This window comes from Caenorhabditis remanei, chromosome IV (genome assembly GCF_010183535.1).
Source record: "Caenorhabditis remanei strain PX506 chromosome IV, whole genome shotgun sequence".
NCBI lineage: Eukaryota > Metazoa > Nematoda > Chromadorea > Rhabditida > Rhabditidae > Caenorhabditis > Caenorhabditis remanei.
In genome coordinates this window covers 7,494,739-7,512,625 of record NC_071331.1, presented here as the reverse complement: position 1 = coordinate 7,512,625, position 17,887 = coordinate 7,494,739, and the positions used below count along the sequence as shown (strand labels likewise).

The 17,887-nt window shown below is 38.1% G+C and overlaps 3 protein-coding genes across 3 annotated transcripts; 1 reads left to right on the top strand and 2 right to left on the bottom strand.

The window, feature by feature from the left end:
- Nucleotides 1-2,871: 2,871 nt before the first annotated feature.
- On the bottom strand, nucleotides 2,872-3,439 carry GCK72_012741 (uncharacterized protein; the record flags this gene model as incomplete). Its single annotated transcript, XM_053729362.1, has 2 exons — nucleotides 2,872-2,933; nucleotides 3,094-3,439. 2 exons carry the CDS (start codon nucleotides 3,437-3,439, stop codon nucleotides 2,872-2,874), a joined length of 408 nt encoding a protein of 135 aa, XP_053584134.1.
- A 3,417-nt stretch (nucleotides 3,440-6,856) lies between these two features.
- On the bottom strand, nucleotides 6,857-7,636 carry GCK72_012740 (uncharacterized protein; the record flags this gene model as incomplete). Its single annotated transcript, XM_003096042.2, has 1 exon — nucleotides 6,857-7,636. One exon carries the CDS (start codon nucleotides 7,634-7,636, stop codon nucleotides 6,857-6,859), a length of 780 nt encoding a protein of 259 aa, XP_003096090.2.
- A 6,091-nt stretch (nucleotides 7,637-13,727) lies between these two features.
- On the top strand, nucleotides 13,728-17,764 carry GCK72_012739 (uncharacterized protein; the record flags this gene model as incomplete). Its single annotated transcript, XM_003097383.2, has 4 exons — nucleotides 13,728-13,793; nucleotides 13,966-14,225; nucleotides 14,360-14,468; nucleotides 17,207-17,764. The coding sequence occupies 4 exons, from the start codon at nucleotides 13,728-13,730 to the stop codon at nucleotides 17,762-17,764; spliced, it is 993 nt and encodes a 330-aa protein (XP_003097431.2).
- Between the last annotated feature and the right edge of the window lie 123 nt (nucleotides 17,765-17,887).

The following is a 17,887-nucleotide window of genomic DNA, read 5'->3' as shown; positions in this document are numbered from 1 at the left end:
GAATAAATACAAATACAAATACAAATACAAATGATTTTCGAAAAAGTAAAAAAAACCTTGAGATTTAAAATTCCATTATCCATTCCGTCACGTGAATTTTACGTCATTTTTACATTTGCTCATTTTTTGAGGTTATTTTAGTTTAACTCGAAGCCATCAGATCCGATTTGAAATCTGATTTTTTAGCCATCTTCCCCGTGCCAAGTTACATAATTGTACCAAATTCCAAAACTGTCGGTTTAATACAACTCGAGTTATGAAAAGAAAAGTGAAAAATTCGAGAAAAAAAGTTGAGCTCACATTTTTATGGCTGTAAATCTTATTTTTCCAGATACCTAAATAATTTTTACATGTCTCGATAGCCAGATGTTCAGAGATCTTAAGTCCAGAAAATCCCACAGAAATGTTCAAAGCTGGCGCGGTACGAAATAGAAAACGGCTAAAATCGTGAATTTCTCAAGCCATTTATTTTAGAGGAAAAAGTTGCTTTCGGTTTTGTGCCCATAACTTTGCACTGAATACTTCGAACACACCCCCTCCGAGTCGCCACATCCGTATTAACTTTTGAAGTAAATTAAAAAAAGAATTTTTTCAAAATCTCAACAACGAAAAAAGTTATTCAAAAAATGACTGCACCTCAAATTTTTTGACAGAATTATCGACATTTTTGGCGAAGCTCCGCCTACCGAAATCGGCATCCTCATACCAACGTGATTTAAAGAGAGGGGGTGACTAGCGTCCCCCGCCTCCCGGCGGGCTCCGCTAGAAGGGGCTTCGCCCCTTGCGCAGTGCTCAGCAAGCTTTGAATCAGATCGCTACGACCATTTTGAAGCAAGTTATGAGCGTTTTTCTATTTTATGTGACCCAAGCAAACAGAATTTCATTAGCTTTCGAATGGTAGTAAAATGAAGGTTCTACGACAATTTTGAGCCGAGTTAAATAAAACAAAAAAATTAGACCAGCCAGAAACTCGAACCAAAAACCTCCCCAGCGACGCACAACAACACTACCACTGAGCCACACACTCGCTGGTGTGTCTCCACCCAGATGGCGTTTACGTGGTGGGAAGACGCACGCTTGCTTCGACTCGACCAGTCGTCTCCTTTCGAAAATGTTCTCCAAAGTTTGGGGCCGTATAACTCGGGTCAAAATCAATATTTTTCAAATCTGTTTTTTTCACCCCCTAGATAATTTTCCTGGCTAACACATATCAAAAAACCATATTAGCCGGACAGAAGACACTCCAGAGCTAAGCGATATAAGCGAAAAACACGTTTTCTCCACAGCTCAGCTCCCACTGGACCGTTTTGGCTGAAACTTGATATTCCATTAGATAATTCCGATTTGTCCAACATATCAACAAATCAGAACAACTTTAGTACAAAAATTTTTCAGGACAGCCAAAACAGTCCGGTGTAGGCCGACTACAGCAAGGCGTTTTTTTCTGTTTTTCTGCAGTCCACCGGCCATACCGGACGGGGGGTGATTCAAATTAGGAATTTGACGTAAAAAAGTGATTTCTCGTCGAACAATACGTCTAGTAACCAAGTTATATTAAAAACTATTGGGTAGAACTCGAGATAATCGAGGTGAAGCAAAAAAGTCGAAAAATAAAAAAATCGAAAATTCTCTCAAAATAAAAAGTTGCCTCCATTCTATCGATTATAACTCGTTTAGAAATATGGAATCTCAAAAAGGGGGTTCTTAATAAAAGATTGCCCCGAAAATTTGCAATCGATTAAAAAAATAAAATCAAAATTTCATCGAGAATCGGAAAAGTTATTATTGGCTCAAGTTGCGGACAAAAAAGTTGACATTTTTAGTCGTTTTTTTCGCCGAATTTTGAGCATAACTCTGCTCTTTTTCACTCCAGAAATATGGAATTTGGCAAAAAGCAAGAAAAAGTTATTAGCTAAGAAGCTTTGAAAAAATTATTGAAAAATATAAAGTTTGAACAAAGTTACACTGGCAAAAGTGAAAAACAAAATTATCTACACGCGCTTAAGCCCCGCCCACTTTTTTTCCCCGCGCCATACCTACTACCCATTGGGAAAGAAGGTGGTGGACATTTCTGAAATGGAATTATTTTTATTCAAGAAAACCAATTGTATTATTTCCCAACTTGATCCTAATGTTTCAACATTTTCATAAAACATATGTTTTTTTCGAACAGTTGATTTGAGCAATCAAATGGTAGGACAATTTTTCAAGGTTGATGAAAAACGCATTCCGCTTTTCTCCGGAAAGTTTTATTCCGCCTTCCGCCATTTCGAAAACCGCATTTCGCTCAATTCTCATCAAAAATCGAAGATGAGACTCTGAAATTGAATTCTAATGAGTGCTCATGATGAAGGTGAACTTATTGATCTGTGCCAACTAAATTTTGTATTAAATACATTTCTCAAGGTGAAAATCGAAACCTATTATTTCACAACTTGTTCCGAGTGTTTCAACATTTTCATGAAACCGAGAAATTTTTCGAGCAGTTGATTCGATGTCAGAAAACATTTTTAAAGTATACCAACTGTTCCAGTTAATGCGTTCCGGGTTGAGCGAAATACCGCGTTCCACCGAAAAATTTTTTGATCCGTTTTCCCCTAATTGAAGCATGCCGGGCCATGAAGAAAATATATGCAGTGAAGCACACGAAAAGGAAATATATTTATGGTGGAGATGAAACACTGTTTCAAAACTAGGCAATAATCAGAAAGCAACTTGCCTATTTGCTGTGCTTCTAATTTCTGGTATTTGAGAATGATATCGACAGTACCGTTTCTTGAAAGATACACACATGTAGTACTTATCCCCCAGTGGCTCACCGCTCACGTTAGCCCGAAGACGAGCTGTGCGTCTCTTTGCGACTAGCGTACTTTAAAACATTTCACGGGTAAAGTACGGTAAGAGCAGCTCAGCCACCGCCAAATGGGTAATACCTACAAAGTGAGAAATGGTTAGAAGTGTCATAAAACTTTGTGTAATTTGTCAGTACAAAAACTCCGCAAATTTCCCGCTGTTTCATATTTTCTTTAATCGTATCACAATTTTTAACTGACAATTCCCACAATTCCCTGAAGAAGTCCATATTCCACTTACCCAGCGCAATCCCACCAGCCAAATAAGTGAACGTCGGGTACATACAGAAAACCGATCCAAGAATAAGCAGTGGTCCAGTAATCAAACAACTGCAACACGTGGCACTCATATCAATTGAGATGAGTACGACGATAATTTTATAGCAGGCATGTTTGATTAAGTTAGTCTTGAAAATGATATAGACAATAGGCAAGTAGATCAACTCAATGCAAGTTCCAAAAATAAGCAATGGGTATCCAAGCCAAGGACGTTTGACTCCAGTTGCCTCCCATTCTTCGAAGGACTTCCAGGAGCAATTGTAGTATGGAATAGCCTCGACACTACCGTACTCGATGAGACGATTCATTTTAGGGTTTTTTGTGAGAAAATAGGGTTTTTATATGTATTCTGATGTGCGTCAACACCTCACTCGTCATCTTTTTCTAGACAATTGTTTCTTTGTTTTAAATCTTAATGTTAGGTAATGTTTTTGCTAGAAACGGCTTCGGATTAGGTTTTAGGGTATGGAGGATTAGGTTGGATTTCTCATAAGGCATAGACAAATAATGATTTCTGGTTATGAGGGGGCATAGAATTAAAGGCTATACAGTATGAACATAACACAAATTAAAAAGAAGAATTCCTATTTTCGTGTTTTTATTCTGGGGATTTGCCGTCATGTTTTTATTTAGGTATATTTTTTTTTAGGTAATCTTTCGTTTTATTTTGGGTTTGTATATCGAGAATCGAAGAGGGTAAAACGAATATACTGATGCATGCCATCCAAATTTTGTGTTAAAACTAGCGTCCCGAGCCTAACGGCTCGCTCCGCCAGACTCGGCTGCGCCTCGAGCCCAGTGCTTAGCAAGTTTTACATTCAAAAGTTGGTTTTTAATAAGTGGCAAGTGAAAGCTGACTTTATTACCAAGAATTTAAGCCTCTGAGTTCGAAACAATGAAGTTGATTCCGCAATTTTTCATGTGTTCGATCGAAAACCCGGCATTTTTCTTCGACTTAGTGTTGAAAACGCGATCATGGAGGGCGTCCGGTTTCGTTATTTTTGATTAGACTTTTTTGCTCTATTCCAGTTTAGATGTCCTTTGAATCTTCCAACGTCCCTTGAAATTCCAAAATATAGTTGTGAATATTTAGACGTTCGATAAAACATTTAAACGTCCGAAAAAAATATTCAGACGTCCCTTGAACACTTTCAGTGATTATTACTGTTGGGACGTTTAAATATTTTTTGGGACGTCAAAACGTTTTTTGGAACGTCTAAATATTCACAACTATATTTTGGAATTTCAAGGGACGTTTCAAAAATATTTGAGTTTGAAAGGACGTTTAAGTGTTTCAAGGGACGCCAAGTGTTTTTTGGGACGTTCGAGTTTTTAAACGACATCTAAACTGGAATAGAGCCGACTTTTTGATTCCAATAGATTTCGAAAGATTTAGATCGGTGTCAAAAACTCAATTGAGTAAACCTTGTTCCCCGGACAGGAAACCGAGTGAATCTCATTTCACCAAAAACAGCAAAATTCGAGTTACTGAAAGTTTTACCGACTAATTTCCTTTCCGGCCGCACATTTTCCATAAAAATTGAAGACTTCACCGATACCTCTATTACTCAGATACCTTCCGGAGTTCCTCAAGGCTCAGTCTCTGGCCCTCTCCTCTTCCTCATATTTATAAACGATTTACTTCTTGATCTCGCACACATCCCCTCCCTACAGGTCTCCGCATTTGCCGATGACATAAAAATTTATTCCTCCAACCCTTTTGCGGTCCAAAAAGGCATAGATCTTATTGAAACCTGGGCATCCTCTAACTCTCTTCCTCTTGCCCATACGAAAACATCTCTCCTTCGACTTGGATCAAAAAACATTTCATTCCCCTACTTCATTGCTGGTCAACCTATCGAAACCTCCAAATCTGTTCGGGATCTCGGTCTCATCACAGATTCAACCTTGAAATTTAAATCCCACATCAACAAGACTATCGCTTCCGCCCTCCTACGTACTAAACAACTTTTGAAATCCTTCAAATCAACCTCTCCACAATTTTACATTTTCCTTTTCAATTGCTATGTTTTACCCATTATTGAATATTGTTCTGTAGTATACTCACCCCCTCCTGCTTCTAAATTATCGTTATCGCTAGAAACTCCTCTCCGATTCTTCACCAGGAAAATCTTTCAACGATGTAACATAACTTATTCCTCCTATTCCGATCGTCTAGCCCAACTTAATCTTTTCTCATTGCGCCATCGTAGACTCAAAGCCCAACTTCTCCTTCTTTATAAATTTCTAAGCGGTACCTCATACTTCCCTCACCTAGATTCGTACATCCGGTTTTCCTCCTCCACCCGTCGCCCTATGAATCTTATTTGTATTAAACCCAAGTGCTCTGACTTTTTTTCTCACACCATCCCCATCTGGAATGCCATTACCTCCCAAACTTCATATTTTCTCTCTCCTTCCGAGTTCTATACCCTAATCTCATCCAGTATTACACGCTATTAGAGCTTATTCTTTACTCCCAAACCACCTTTCCCGCACTACCATCTTTCTATTTATACCCCTCATACCGGTCATTCTTTCATTTGTTGCCCCACATCTCTCACTTTAACCCACCCTTTGAATGGTCTCGTGAGGGACTCATTCTCAGCCTCTCGCCCCATTTACTGATGATTTTCGATAGAATAAATACAAATACAAATACAAATACAAATGATTTTCGAAAAAGTAAAAAAAACCTTGAGATTTAAAATTCCATTATCCATTCCGTCACGTGAATTTTACGTCATTTTTACATTTGCTCATTTTTTGAGGTTATTTTAGTTTAACTCGAAGCCATCAGATCCGATTTGAAATCTGATTTTTTAGCCATCTTCCCCGTGCCAAGTTACATAATTGTACCAAATTCCAAAACTGTCGGTTTAATACAACTCGAGTTATGAAAAGAAAAGTGAAAAATTCGAGAAAAAAAGTTGAGCTCACATTTTTATGGCTGTAAATCTTATTTTTCCAGATACCTAAATAATTTTTACATGTCTCGATAGCCAGATGTTCAGAGATCTTAAGTCCAGAAAATCCCACAGAAATGTTCAAAGCTGGCGCGGTACGAAATAGAAAACGGCTAAAATCGTGAATTTCTCAAGCCATTTATTTTAGAGGAAAAAGTTGCTTTCGGTTTTGTGCCCATAACTTTGCACTGAATACTTCGAACACACCCCCTCCGAGTCGCCACATCCGTATTAACTTTTGAAGTAAATTAAAAAAAGAATTTTTTCAAAATCTCAACAACGAAAAAAGTTATTCAAAAAATGACTGCACCTCAAATTTTTTGACAGAATTATCGACATTTTTGGCGAAGCTCCGCCTACCGAAATCGGCATCCTCATACCAACGTGATTTAAAGAGAGGGGGTGACTAGCTTCCCCCGCCTGCCGGCGGGCTCCGCTAGGTGGGGCTTCGCCCCACGCGCAGTGCCCAGCAAGCTTTAAAATCTGGAAGCTCTACGACCATTTTGAAGCAAGTTATGAGTGATTTTGTATTTTATGTGACCCAAGCAAAGAGGAGTTCATTAGCTTTCGAATGGTAGTAAAACCAAATCTGTACGACAATTTTGAGCCGAGTTATAAAGATTTGAAGTTAAGAGGCTGGGGCGCCGCGAGGCGCAAAGTTTCTGAAGTTTATCAGTGGGCTATAACCCGGTGGGGACACATCTGAGTGCCATTATGGCGATACAGTAAATCTACCACCCTGTGGGGACACATGTAACGTTATGGTGAGAAGGTGAGATCCTGGGTAAGAATCCACCCTTCTAACGAGTCAAGCGACATCAGGTGACGGATATCTGAATCCTGGGTCAGAATCCACCATTCTAAGGAGTCAAGCGACATCAGGTGACGGATATCTGAATCCCGGGTCAGAATCCACCCTTCTAACGAGTCAAGCGACATCAGGTGACGGATATCTGAATCCTGGGTCAGAATCCACCATTCTAAGGAGTCAAGCGACATCAGGTGACGGATATCTGAATCCTGGGTAAGAATCCACCCTTCTAACGAGTCAAGCGACATCAGGTGACGGATATCTGAATCCCGGGTCAGAATCCACCCTTCTAAGGAGTCAAGCGACATGAGGTGACGGATATCTGAATCCCGGGTCAGAATCCACCCTTCTAAGGAGTCAAGCGACATGAGGTGACGGATATCTGAATCCCGGGTCAGAATCCACCCTTCTAAGGAGTCAAGCGACATCAGGTGACGGATATCTGAATCCCGGGTCAGAATCCACCCTTCTAAGGAGTCAAGCGACATCAGGTAACGGATAGTTGAATCCTGGGTCAGAATCCACCCTTCTAAGGTGTCAAAGGACATCAGGTAACGGATATCTGAATCCCGGGTCAGAATCCACCCTTCTAACGAGTCAAAGGACATCAGGTAACGGATAGTTGAATTCCGGGTCAGAATCCACCCTTCTAAGGTGTCAAAGGACATCAGGTGACGGATATCTGAATCCCGGGTCAGAATCCACCCTTCTAAGGTGTCAAAGGACATCAGGTGACGGATATCTGAATCCCGGGTCAGAATCCACCCTTCTAACGAGTCAAAGGACATCAGGTAACGGATAGTTGAATTCCGGGTCAGAATCCACCCTTCTAAGGTGTCAAAGGACATCAGGTGACGGATATCTGAATCCTGGGTCAGAATCCACCCTTTCCCTTTGTCGCTCAAACAGTTTGCAAGAAAAAGTAGGTCAAAAGTTCATCACCGGTTATGGTCCCCTTCCCAGAACAACCAAAATTCAAATATTCTTCCCATATCCCCGATAAGAATGCGATAAGAGTGCCGAAGGGCAGTAGGTCAGGTCACCCTCCCACAGAAAAAACGCAAATAAGGCCTATTTGCACTTTGAAGCGAATTATGGCGATTTGAAAGTTTGAGCCAGTGTATCTCGGCTCAAAATCAATATTTTTTGAAAATCTTTTTTTTATCCATTAGATAATTTCAAAAACAATAACATATCCAAAATTCAGAACAATTCCACCAAAACCACCTAAGAAAAAAGGGGCAAACGCGCCCCAGCTCGAAAACCCAGTGCAAAAGCTGTTTTCTCCACAGCTCAGCTCCCACCGGGCCGATTTGGCTGAAACTTATATATTCCATTAGATAATTTTGAGTTGACCAACATATCTAAAAAGCAAAACTTTTTTAGTTGAAAAAATTTTCAGTGCGGGCCAAAAACCCCTAAAAAACATGAAAAAAATGCCTCCTGAAAATTTTTTTCACTAAAAGTATTACAAATTTTATATCAGTTTGTTCAGATTTTCTTTTTACATCATATATTTTTGTCAGAACCAAAAAATTCCAAAAACTACGCGCGCTACAGGCGCCGGAAGAAATCCGGGGAATTTCGGGTTACTGTAGTTTTTTTCGGTTTCCCCGCATACCACCGGCCGTAGCGGGCGGGGGGTGTCTCAAAACACAAATCTGACGTGAAAAAGTGATTACCCGTTCACTTTTACGTATATATACCAAGTTTTAAAAAAATCTGTCAGATGGAACTCGAGATCAAAGGAAGAAAGTGAAAAAAATCGGAAAATTTCAAAAATTTCAATTTTTTCACTTTCCACTCTGTAAAATTTTTTTAAAAAGAGGTATCGAGATAATTCTTTTTTCTCCACTTAGCCACGTTTTTTCTCTATGTAGTCATATAAAAATCATGATTTATCACCCATAACTAAGCCCACAACAAAAATCGAAAGTCAAAAAAACACTAAAAAACACAAACTTTTCAAGCCAAAAAAAATGACTTTCACTTATCACTTCACCACTAAGTTGTCAGTAAAGATAATATTACGAAACTTTCCAGGAATGACGGGACAGTGAAGCCCGAATAGCCAAAAAAAGAAATAGGTGAAAAGCTGAAAAACGGGCAAAGTTATTAACGATGCGAAAAGGGGGACATTTTAGCTAGTGTGCGCGAAAAAAAACCGACACGTGCGCCTTTAAAAAAAAGTACCACCCCATACCTAGTGGGGTTAGAGGAAGAAGTGGGCAGACTAGCGTCCCCCGCCTCCCGGCGGGCTCCGCTAGAAGGGGCTTCGCCCCTTGCGCAGTGCTCAGCAAGCTTTGAATCAGATCGCTACGACCATTTTGAAGCAAGTTATGAGCGTTTTTCTATTTTATGTGACCCAAGCAAACAGAATTTCATTAGCTTTCGAATGGTAGTAAAATGAAGGTTCTACGACAATTTTGAGCCGAGTTAAATAAAACAAAAAAATTAGACCAGCCAGAAACTCGAACCAAAAACCTCCCCAGCGACGCACAACAACACTACCACTGAGCCACACACTCGCTGGTGTGTCTCCACCCAGATGGCGTTTACGTGGTGGGAAGACGCACGCTTGCTTCGACTCGACCAGTCGTCTCCTTTCGAAAATGTTCTCCAAAGTTTGGGGCCGTATAACTCGGGTCAAAATCAATATTTTTCAAATCTGTTTTTTTCACCCCCTAGATAATTTTCCTGGCTAACACATATCAAAAAACCATATTAGCCGGACAGAAGACACTCCAGAGCTAAGCGATATAAGCGAAAAACACGTTTTCTCCACAGCTCAGCTCCCACTGGACCGTTTTGGCTGAAACTTGATATTCCATTAGATAATTCCGATTTGTCCAACATATCAACAAATCAGAACAACTTTAGTACAAAAATTTTTCAGGACAGCCAAAACAGTCCGGTGTAGGCCGACTACAGCAAGGCGTTTTTTTCTGTTTTTCTGCAGTCCACCGGCCATACCGGACGGGGGGTGATTCAAATTAGGAATTTGACGTAAAAAAGTGATTTCTCGTCGAACAATACGTCTAGTAACCAAGTTATATTAAAAACTATTGGGTAGAACTCGAGATAATCGAGGTGAAGCAAAAAAGTCGAAAAATAAAAAAATCGAAAATTCTCTCAAAATAAAAAGTTGCCTCCATTCTATCGATTATAACTCGTTTAGAAATATGGAATCTCAAAAAGGGGGTTCTTAATAAAAGATTGCCCCGAAAATTTGCAATCGATTAAAAAAATAAAATCAAAATTTCATCGAGAATCGGAAAAGTTATTATTGGCTCAAGTTGCGGACAAAAAAGTTGACATTTTTAGTCGTTTTTTTCGCCGAATTTTGAGCATAACTCTGCTCTTTTTCACTCCAGAAATATGGAATTTGGCAAAAAGCAAGAAAAAGTTATTAGCTTCCGAGTGTTTCAACATTTCCATAAAACCGAATAATTTTTCGAAAAGTTGATACTGCTGTTATGTCCTTAGGTGGCGGGAGAAGGTAATTATAAAACTATTTATTTACATGGTGAGAATCAACAACTAAGAGTTCTCTACGTCTTATATAGGCAGATCTTCTTGCCACGTGTGACATCAGGGTTATACGTTCACTAGGCTAGGCCATTGCTAGTTCACGCCACAACAACTGCGATTACCATGAATCCTTTTTTTATTCAGTATACAAACAGTTTCAATTAATACTTTCAGCGAAATTCCGACTTCCACTTTCTGTCTTTCGATTTCAACCGAAAAAGTTTTATTCAGCTTTCCGCTTTCCGCTTTCCGCCGTCCGCCATTTCAAAAACCGCCTTCCGCTCAATTCTGATCGAAGATCGAAGATGATACTATGAAATTGAAATTCAATGAATGTTCAAGGTGAAGGTGAATCTATTAATTTAAAAATTTCTGACATGGAAAAATATTATTTCACAACTTGTTCCGAATGTTTCAACATTATCATAAAACCGAACATTTTTTCGAACAGTTGATTCATCGGAAGACTGAAATCTTTATTTTTAAAGTATGCCAACACTTGTAATTATTGCGTTCTGGGTTGAGCGGGATAGCGCTTACCGCTGTTTCAAAAACTGCATTCCGCTCAAATCTGATAAAAAATCGAAGATGATACTCTCAAATCGAAATTCAGTGAGTGCTCAAATTGAAGGTGAAGTGATGCATGACGTCCAAATTTTGCATTAAAAATTTCTGAACATTTGAAAAAGAATACTGACGGTTTTATTATTTCAAAACTAACTCTTAATGTTTCAACATTATCGTGAAACCGAATACTTTTTCGAACAGTTGATTCACAGTTTACCACGAACAGTTTCTTTCTTTTTTTTCAAGTACACCAGCAGTTCCAGTTATTGCATTCTGGGTTGAGCAAAATTCCGCTGAAAAAGTTTCAACTTCATTCCGTTTTCCGAGATTGCAAAAACCGCATCCCTGCTTTCATTAGCCTTGAAACAATGATTCCAGTTTTGAAAACCGTTATCTTTCTTTTCTTTTTCCCACAGATTATCTGAAAACATAGTCACTGATCAAGTAGTGAATGTTAAAAACTTGAATTACAATTTTAGTGTTATTGACTTCATTAGAAAACCCTACAAATACATAAATTTGATATTCTCTGTCTGTTTCAATTACTACATAAAAAATTAACCAAAATTTTAAAAATTACTGCTGAACCGAGTTCAAATTCCACGTTTAATTGTCGTAACTTTCAATACAAACCGCAACGCGGACGCAATGCGACTCAGAAAAATTCAAATCTTTTCGTTACGAACCTTACGCCTTGCACTGCTGTAATTCTGTAATACGATAATTGAATACATAAATAAATTATGAAACTAGTACACACATCATCCCTTTAGAAATCCCACATAAGACTACTAATACTGATATGAAACATAATTTGATAACTGAATATTTGGTTTATCACAGAAGGAGTAATTACTTATATTGCACGCTTACACAATTTCATGGAAAATCTGTAACAGTAACAAACGAAATACCAATATTTGTTAATAAGAATGTTAAATGTTTCAACTGATTTATGAATTGAGTGAAAGAGGGGGATCGATTAATTATTTAGTCCATTCTCAAATTAAAGAACGAATGTAATATGTGTAGTAATTTGCAGTGTCACAATTGTTATCAACTTCACAATTGCATCTGTCAACTTCACACTTGTCTGAAACTGTAATAAAAAATAAAGTTCTCTACATTAATAAATAAGTAATATTTGCGGTAAACTAATGATTACTGGGTTCTATTCGGATTTTTTGAATACATTTTCTGGACGATGACAAGGCCATAGACGAACTCTTGCAACCAATCCCAAATTTTCTAAAGCTGAGTTTCGAAACTGTATTTTTCAGGAGCTTTAGAAGAAATAACTGAACGGAAGTTTTAATATCAAAATTTATGTTTTCCTTCAGTTATAATGGCTCAATAAAAAATAAAACATCTAACAATTAATAACCAATTTTTCCTGTTTCATTCAAAAAAAATGTTTAAACTGTGTACAGATTTTAAATATTATTAACAGAAATCAACCTATAAACATAGAAAAATAAATGCCGGCTACAACATACAGTGGGAAATTAGTGAAGTTGCAGTGTCAGACACCCATAAAAAGTACATTCCAAATAATAAAAAAAATGACCAACTCACCAGAGAAAAGTGGATACTTTGACACGGACAGAAAATTGGAATCGTGAAGTTAAATAGAAAACTCAAAATGACTATTTGAAATCGAAAACAATTATATATTTTTTTCTGTTATTAAATCGTATTGAATCAGACCTTATGTGACAAATCCCAATTATTGGTTTCCAAATTTTGTCACTTATTCTGTCTCTAGAAGGCCGTCGGTAATGTGCCGAGGGGGATGGGAATATGCGCCCAATTTATAGTTCCTTTATTGGTGGTTCAGTTAATGGAAATATCCCAAATGTACTGATAACGCGTGTCATTAATAACCGATTTATGTATTTAAGGGTTAAAAATTATGACCCGAGTGGGACTGCATTAAAAACCTTATCGATTATTTCCTTTTGGAATTAACATAAAAGGGGAGAAAGGAGTTGACCAGGTATTTGAGAAAATGCTCTGGAGATTTCGAGGAAATTAGAGAATCGAGGAATCATACAGAGAGGCAGCAGCTAGGAGCTCAACAACCTATTCTTAAACAAGATAACATTAGAGAATGTTATGTGAAAAAAAAACACCAGACGAGAACTTGGAAATCAGGAATACTGACTACTTTCCATGATACTTCCAATACATCTGAATTAAAATGATAAAAACATAAATATGCTGTTTCACTTGCATAATACTTTGTATCTCCAAAAAGACTTACATTACGAGGACCGAAATAACACACCTGGGCATTACGTTTCAAAATCACGTCAATTGTGAATCTAGATGTAAGATTTCAATTAAAGGAAGACTTCCCCAAAAATTATTTTAAGCAGTTCTCTGTTTCTTACTCCCTTCAAAGCAATCTGAAATTTTTTAAGAATTTAATACACGACCACCAAAAAACCAGAAGCACAAAACTTCATGTCTTCTCATTTCCCAATTTTGTGTCTTTGACTCATTCCCCTCTCTCCGTCTCTCTCGTCGCCCCGCTCTCTATTTTTGTGACTCCTCACAAATGTGGACACAATGTTTTCTGCCGTGAGAGACGTCTATATGTTGTTTACTCTCGTCTCTTGGCGACCACTTTTTGATCGCTATATAAAGTGACTAGAGAATGGAGTAGAGTCTACATAATTTTTTGGTTTTTCTGAAAAATTTTTTCTGAAATTCTGAAAAATGCCTTCTGGAACTGCTGCTGATGGTAGAAAGCGTCAATTTCATTCGGGGACTCATGCTCTTCAGGTAAATTTGTTTTATGGGGCTTTTACGAAACTGGTACGATAGCAGTTTTTCAAAATTTACCTTACCCATATGAGAAACTTGTAACAGTGCTGTTTCAAAATTTTAGTAACTTCTAGTCAGTTAGATTTTAATTGATCTTCATTCTTCTTTTTCTTTATACAACAAATTTCAGGCCCTCGAAGGAATCGACCTCAAAGGAAAAACCATTGCAATCACCGGAACAACATCTGGAATCGGAGTCGACACTGCGAAATCTCTTGTTCTCAAAGGAGCCCATGTCGTAATGCTCAACAGAAATCTCGTGGAGTCCGAGAAACAAAAAAGAGCATTTATTGAAGAGAAACCGAATGCTCAGATTGATATCGTTCAGTGTGATTTGAATTCATTGGCTTCAGTCAAGAAAGCGGCTGCGACTTATTTGGAGAAACAGTGGTAAGTCTTTGGAAGAAATTTAAAAAATAAGGATACAGATTTGGTAGAAACTGTTTAGTTGTTTTCTGTTTCACCAATGTATCAAACGTGTTTAACGATTTCAGATATTTTAATAGGGACGTATTATCTTCCAGGCCCCTTCACGGTCTCATTCTCAACGCTGGAGTCATGGGACCAGCCACTAAAATGACATCTGATGGATTTGAAGCGCACTTTGGAATCAATCATGTCGCACATTTTATTGTGAGTTTACAGTTTTATTAGCTCGCTACAGTTCTTACAACTGCGCTCCACCGAAATGCTCTTGAAAAATGCCTCTCAATTTCGCACACAGTTTTCTTTGGTTTCTGTAGAGCGCGGTTGCCAGAAGCGTGCCGTGCTAATACGTCAGGCTCGAAAGTGTTAACCATGTATAGTTGGCCATTCTGAACTAACTGCAGACCAGTTCAATTAAATACTAAATTTTCAAACTAAGCTTAATTCCCTTTAGAAAAAATTAATGTGGGATATTAAAGGTGGACTAAACTCAACTCTGATATTCTCATAGAATAATGTATGAGTACCTGTGAGTTCATTTTCATACCGAAAAAATTTCAGAAATCGGTCTGGAACCCGCTGAGAGCGATCGCCGGTGAGTTTGGGCATTTCGGTGGCCTAGAAATTCGACGTCGGCCATGTTGAATTTTTCAAATTTTAACGCTATTTTCGCTCATTTTTGTTGTTTTCTTTCAATAATTTTGAAAGTAAACGACAAAAATTGATAGAATTATTACAAAAATGTTAGAAAAAACGAAGAAAACTCAAAAAAAACAACATTTTCGAAAAAGTTCTAGAATGTTCCACGCCCACAGAAATGCCCAAACTGTTTTGCCGCTCGTTCTTCGCAGGGAATGAACCGAATTGAAAAATTCTTGAAATATGAAGATGAACTCACGGAAATGAACAAATGAACATACGACTGAACTCGAATTGCTGAGCCATACCGCCAATTTTCACCGGCCAGCGAAATGCCCAAACTCACCGGCGATCGCTCTCAGCGGGTTCCAGACCGATTTTTAAAATTTTTTCAGTATGAAAATGAACTCACAGGTACTCATACATTGTTTTATGAAAATATCAGAGTTGACCTTAGTCCACCTTTAAACTCAATGAAAACTTGGGTGAATCTCAACACACTATTCGAAGTTGCTTATCTCATATTTTTGAAACTGAATCGAAGAGTACACACAACGTTAAACTTGTCTTGTACGACTACAGCTGATGTGGGATAACAAACAAAACGAAAAAAAATCTGTGTATTTCAACAAACTACTCAAAGTTGCCTATCTCATAATTTTGAAACAGAACCAGAAAGTGTTTAAAAAAGTGAACTTTTAACAATTACAGTTTCAGATGGATATTATTTTCTATCTTGAACTACTTTTTTCAATTAATAGTACACCAGTGTTAGTACCCAGATTCGAATATTTTAAGGAAAATTTCAAATGTCTGTTTGGGAGTTTAAATTTTTGTTTGGCGGAATATATTGGATCATCATTACTAATAGTGTTCCGATTCGTGAGACGATTCTCGCAATTCTCGCTGTTTCTCGCACTCGCATTACTCGCATTTTATATTTTAGTCTTGCGTGAATGCGAGAATATTTTCATTTTTGCAAATGCTCGCATATTTCTCGCCTCGCAAATGCTCGTTCTCGCACGTGATCGCATTTTCTAATGCTCGCGTGATGATCGCAAAAAATATTGCGAGACTCGCGAGTCTCGCAATCGTACGTGAACTACAGTACGTTTCACTGTTTTCCTCTGTTTTTGATAATAATAATCATTTTAAAAAAAGGAACGTGGGCGAAGTTATTCATTTCCTTCTCTTGGGACGTCATGGGGAGGTTATTGAAATGTTTGGTGGGCTGTCATGAGAACCCAGAACGCTAGAACAGAATGAAAACGTTTTATGTAAGCGAGTACGTAGAATTCAATGAACACAGTTTCAATTTACCTGAAGAACAAGTCAGGATGAAAATTGTGATGAAACCTTGAACTTGATAAATCGAGATATTCAAGCTTTTATGTGCCCGACTCAGTAAAACTTTGCCTTTTCTCTTGAGAATTACTGTAGGCAATGCGAATATGCCCTACGGCGAATTTTTGTTTTTTTGATTGCGCGTTCCCCGTGCAAGGTGCTGTGTTATAAACTTTTCAAAATCCAAAAAAAAAATATTGGCCTAATTTACCAAAAACTTCAAAATATGTCCAAAAATGTTTTTTTCTAATAAACGGCCGAAAATATTCCCTGACGTTTGAAAAATACTGTGATTTAACTCAACCCAATTAAATTAGTTTTTCGGACAATTTACGTGACTTCAAAGTTTCCGTTTTGGTACTCACGAAACCCTGAATAACTTATTTCATGAAATCGTTTTGCAAGATTGGAATGCATATTTGAAATCAGTGCAAAATTTCCGATCTAGTGATATCTGTCTCGACCCATAAATCCATCTCGACTCGGGATTCTTCTCTACTAAGAATAAATGCTATTTTCAAATGCGAGTCTCGCGAGTCTCGCAATTTTTTGCGATCATCACGCGAGAATTTGAAAAATGCGATCATCTGCGAGAACGAGAAATGAAAGAACGAGAAAATGCGAGAACGAGAATATTCTCGCATTCACGCCAACAAAAACATAAAATGCGAGTACTGCGTGTGCGAGAAATGCTAGATTTCTCGCGCTCGGCGAGCATTGCTGATCGCTTGTCGGAACACTAATTACTAATGATTCATTAGAATTTTCAGAAATTTTCGAAATTGAAGATGCCTTGAAGCAGTAACTTTTAAATATTTTACATTCGACTTTTCGGAAACCTTCTGAAACATGACTGATTAATGCTCAAATATATACAGTTTCATGAAGCTGAGATCTTCCGTAATTTCACAGCTTCAAAGTTCTGAAGGCTTTAATTAGACAACTATCAAAAACATTTTCAGCTTGTCCAAGCGCTCCTCCCAGTGCTCCGTTCATCCGCTCCATCTCGTCTTGTCATTGTCACCTCCGCTCTTCACAGTCATTCATGTGTCAAACCGAACTCTCCAATGGAACAAAAACTAGCAACTCTCTGCCCGAAAGACGCTTCCAAAATGTATCTCCATCTCTACTCGTGCTCGAAAATGTGCAACATGTTGGTGGCTTTTAAAGTGCATCGCGATGAGTTTTCCAATGGAATCAGTACGTATTCAGTGCACCCGGGATCTGGAGTCAGAACAGATCTTCACAGAGACAATGGACTTTCGAAAGTGATCGGCTTCCTCTCCACTCCAATCACTAAAAATGCGAGTCAAGGAGCAGCGACGAGTGTGTATTGTGTTGCTCACCCGGAGGTTAAGGAAGTTTCTGGAAAGTATTGGGAGTCGTGTTGGGATGATGAGAAGAATTTGGATAAGAAAGTGGCAAGAGATGAGGAACTTCAAGATGCATTGTGGAAGAGGACAGAGGAGTTGATTGCGGAATGGGAGAGAACTGGAAAAGCGAATGGAAAGGCGAAGTGATAAGGAGTCGCAAGAGGGGAAAGAGATAACAAATAATGTGATCTTTTGATTTGTGATAACAAAAACTAATAAGCGAACAAGTTAATCATAATTTATACTGTAATAAAGTTATTATATTTTGAA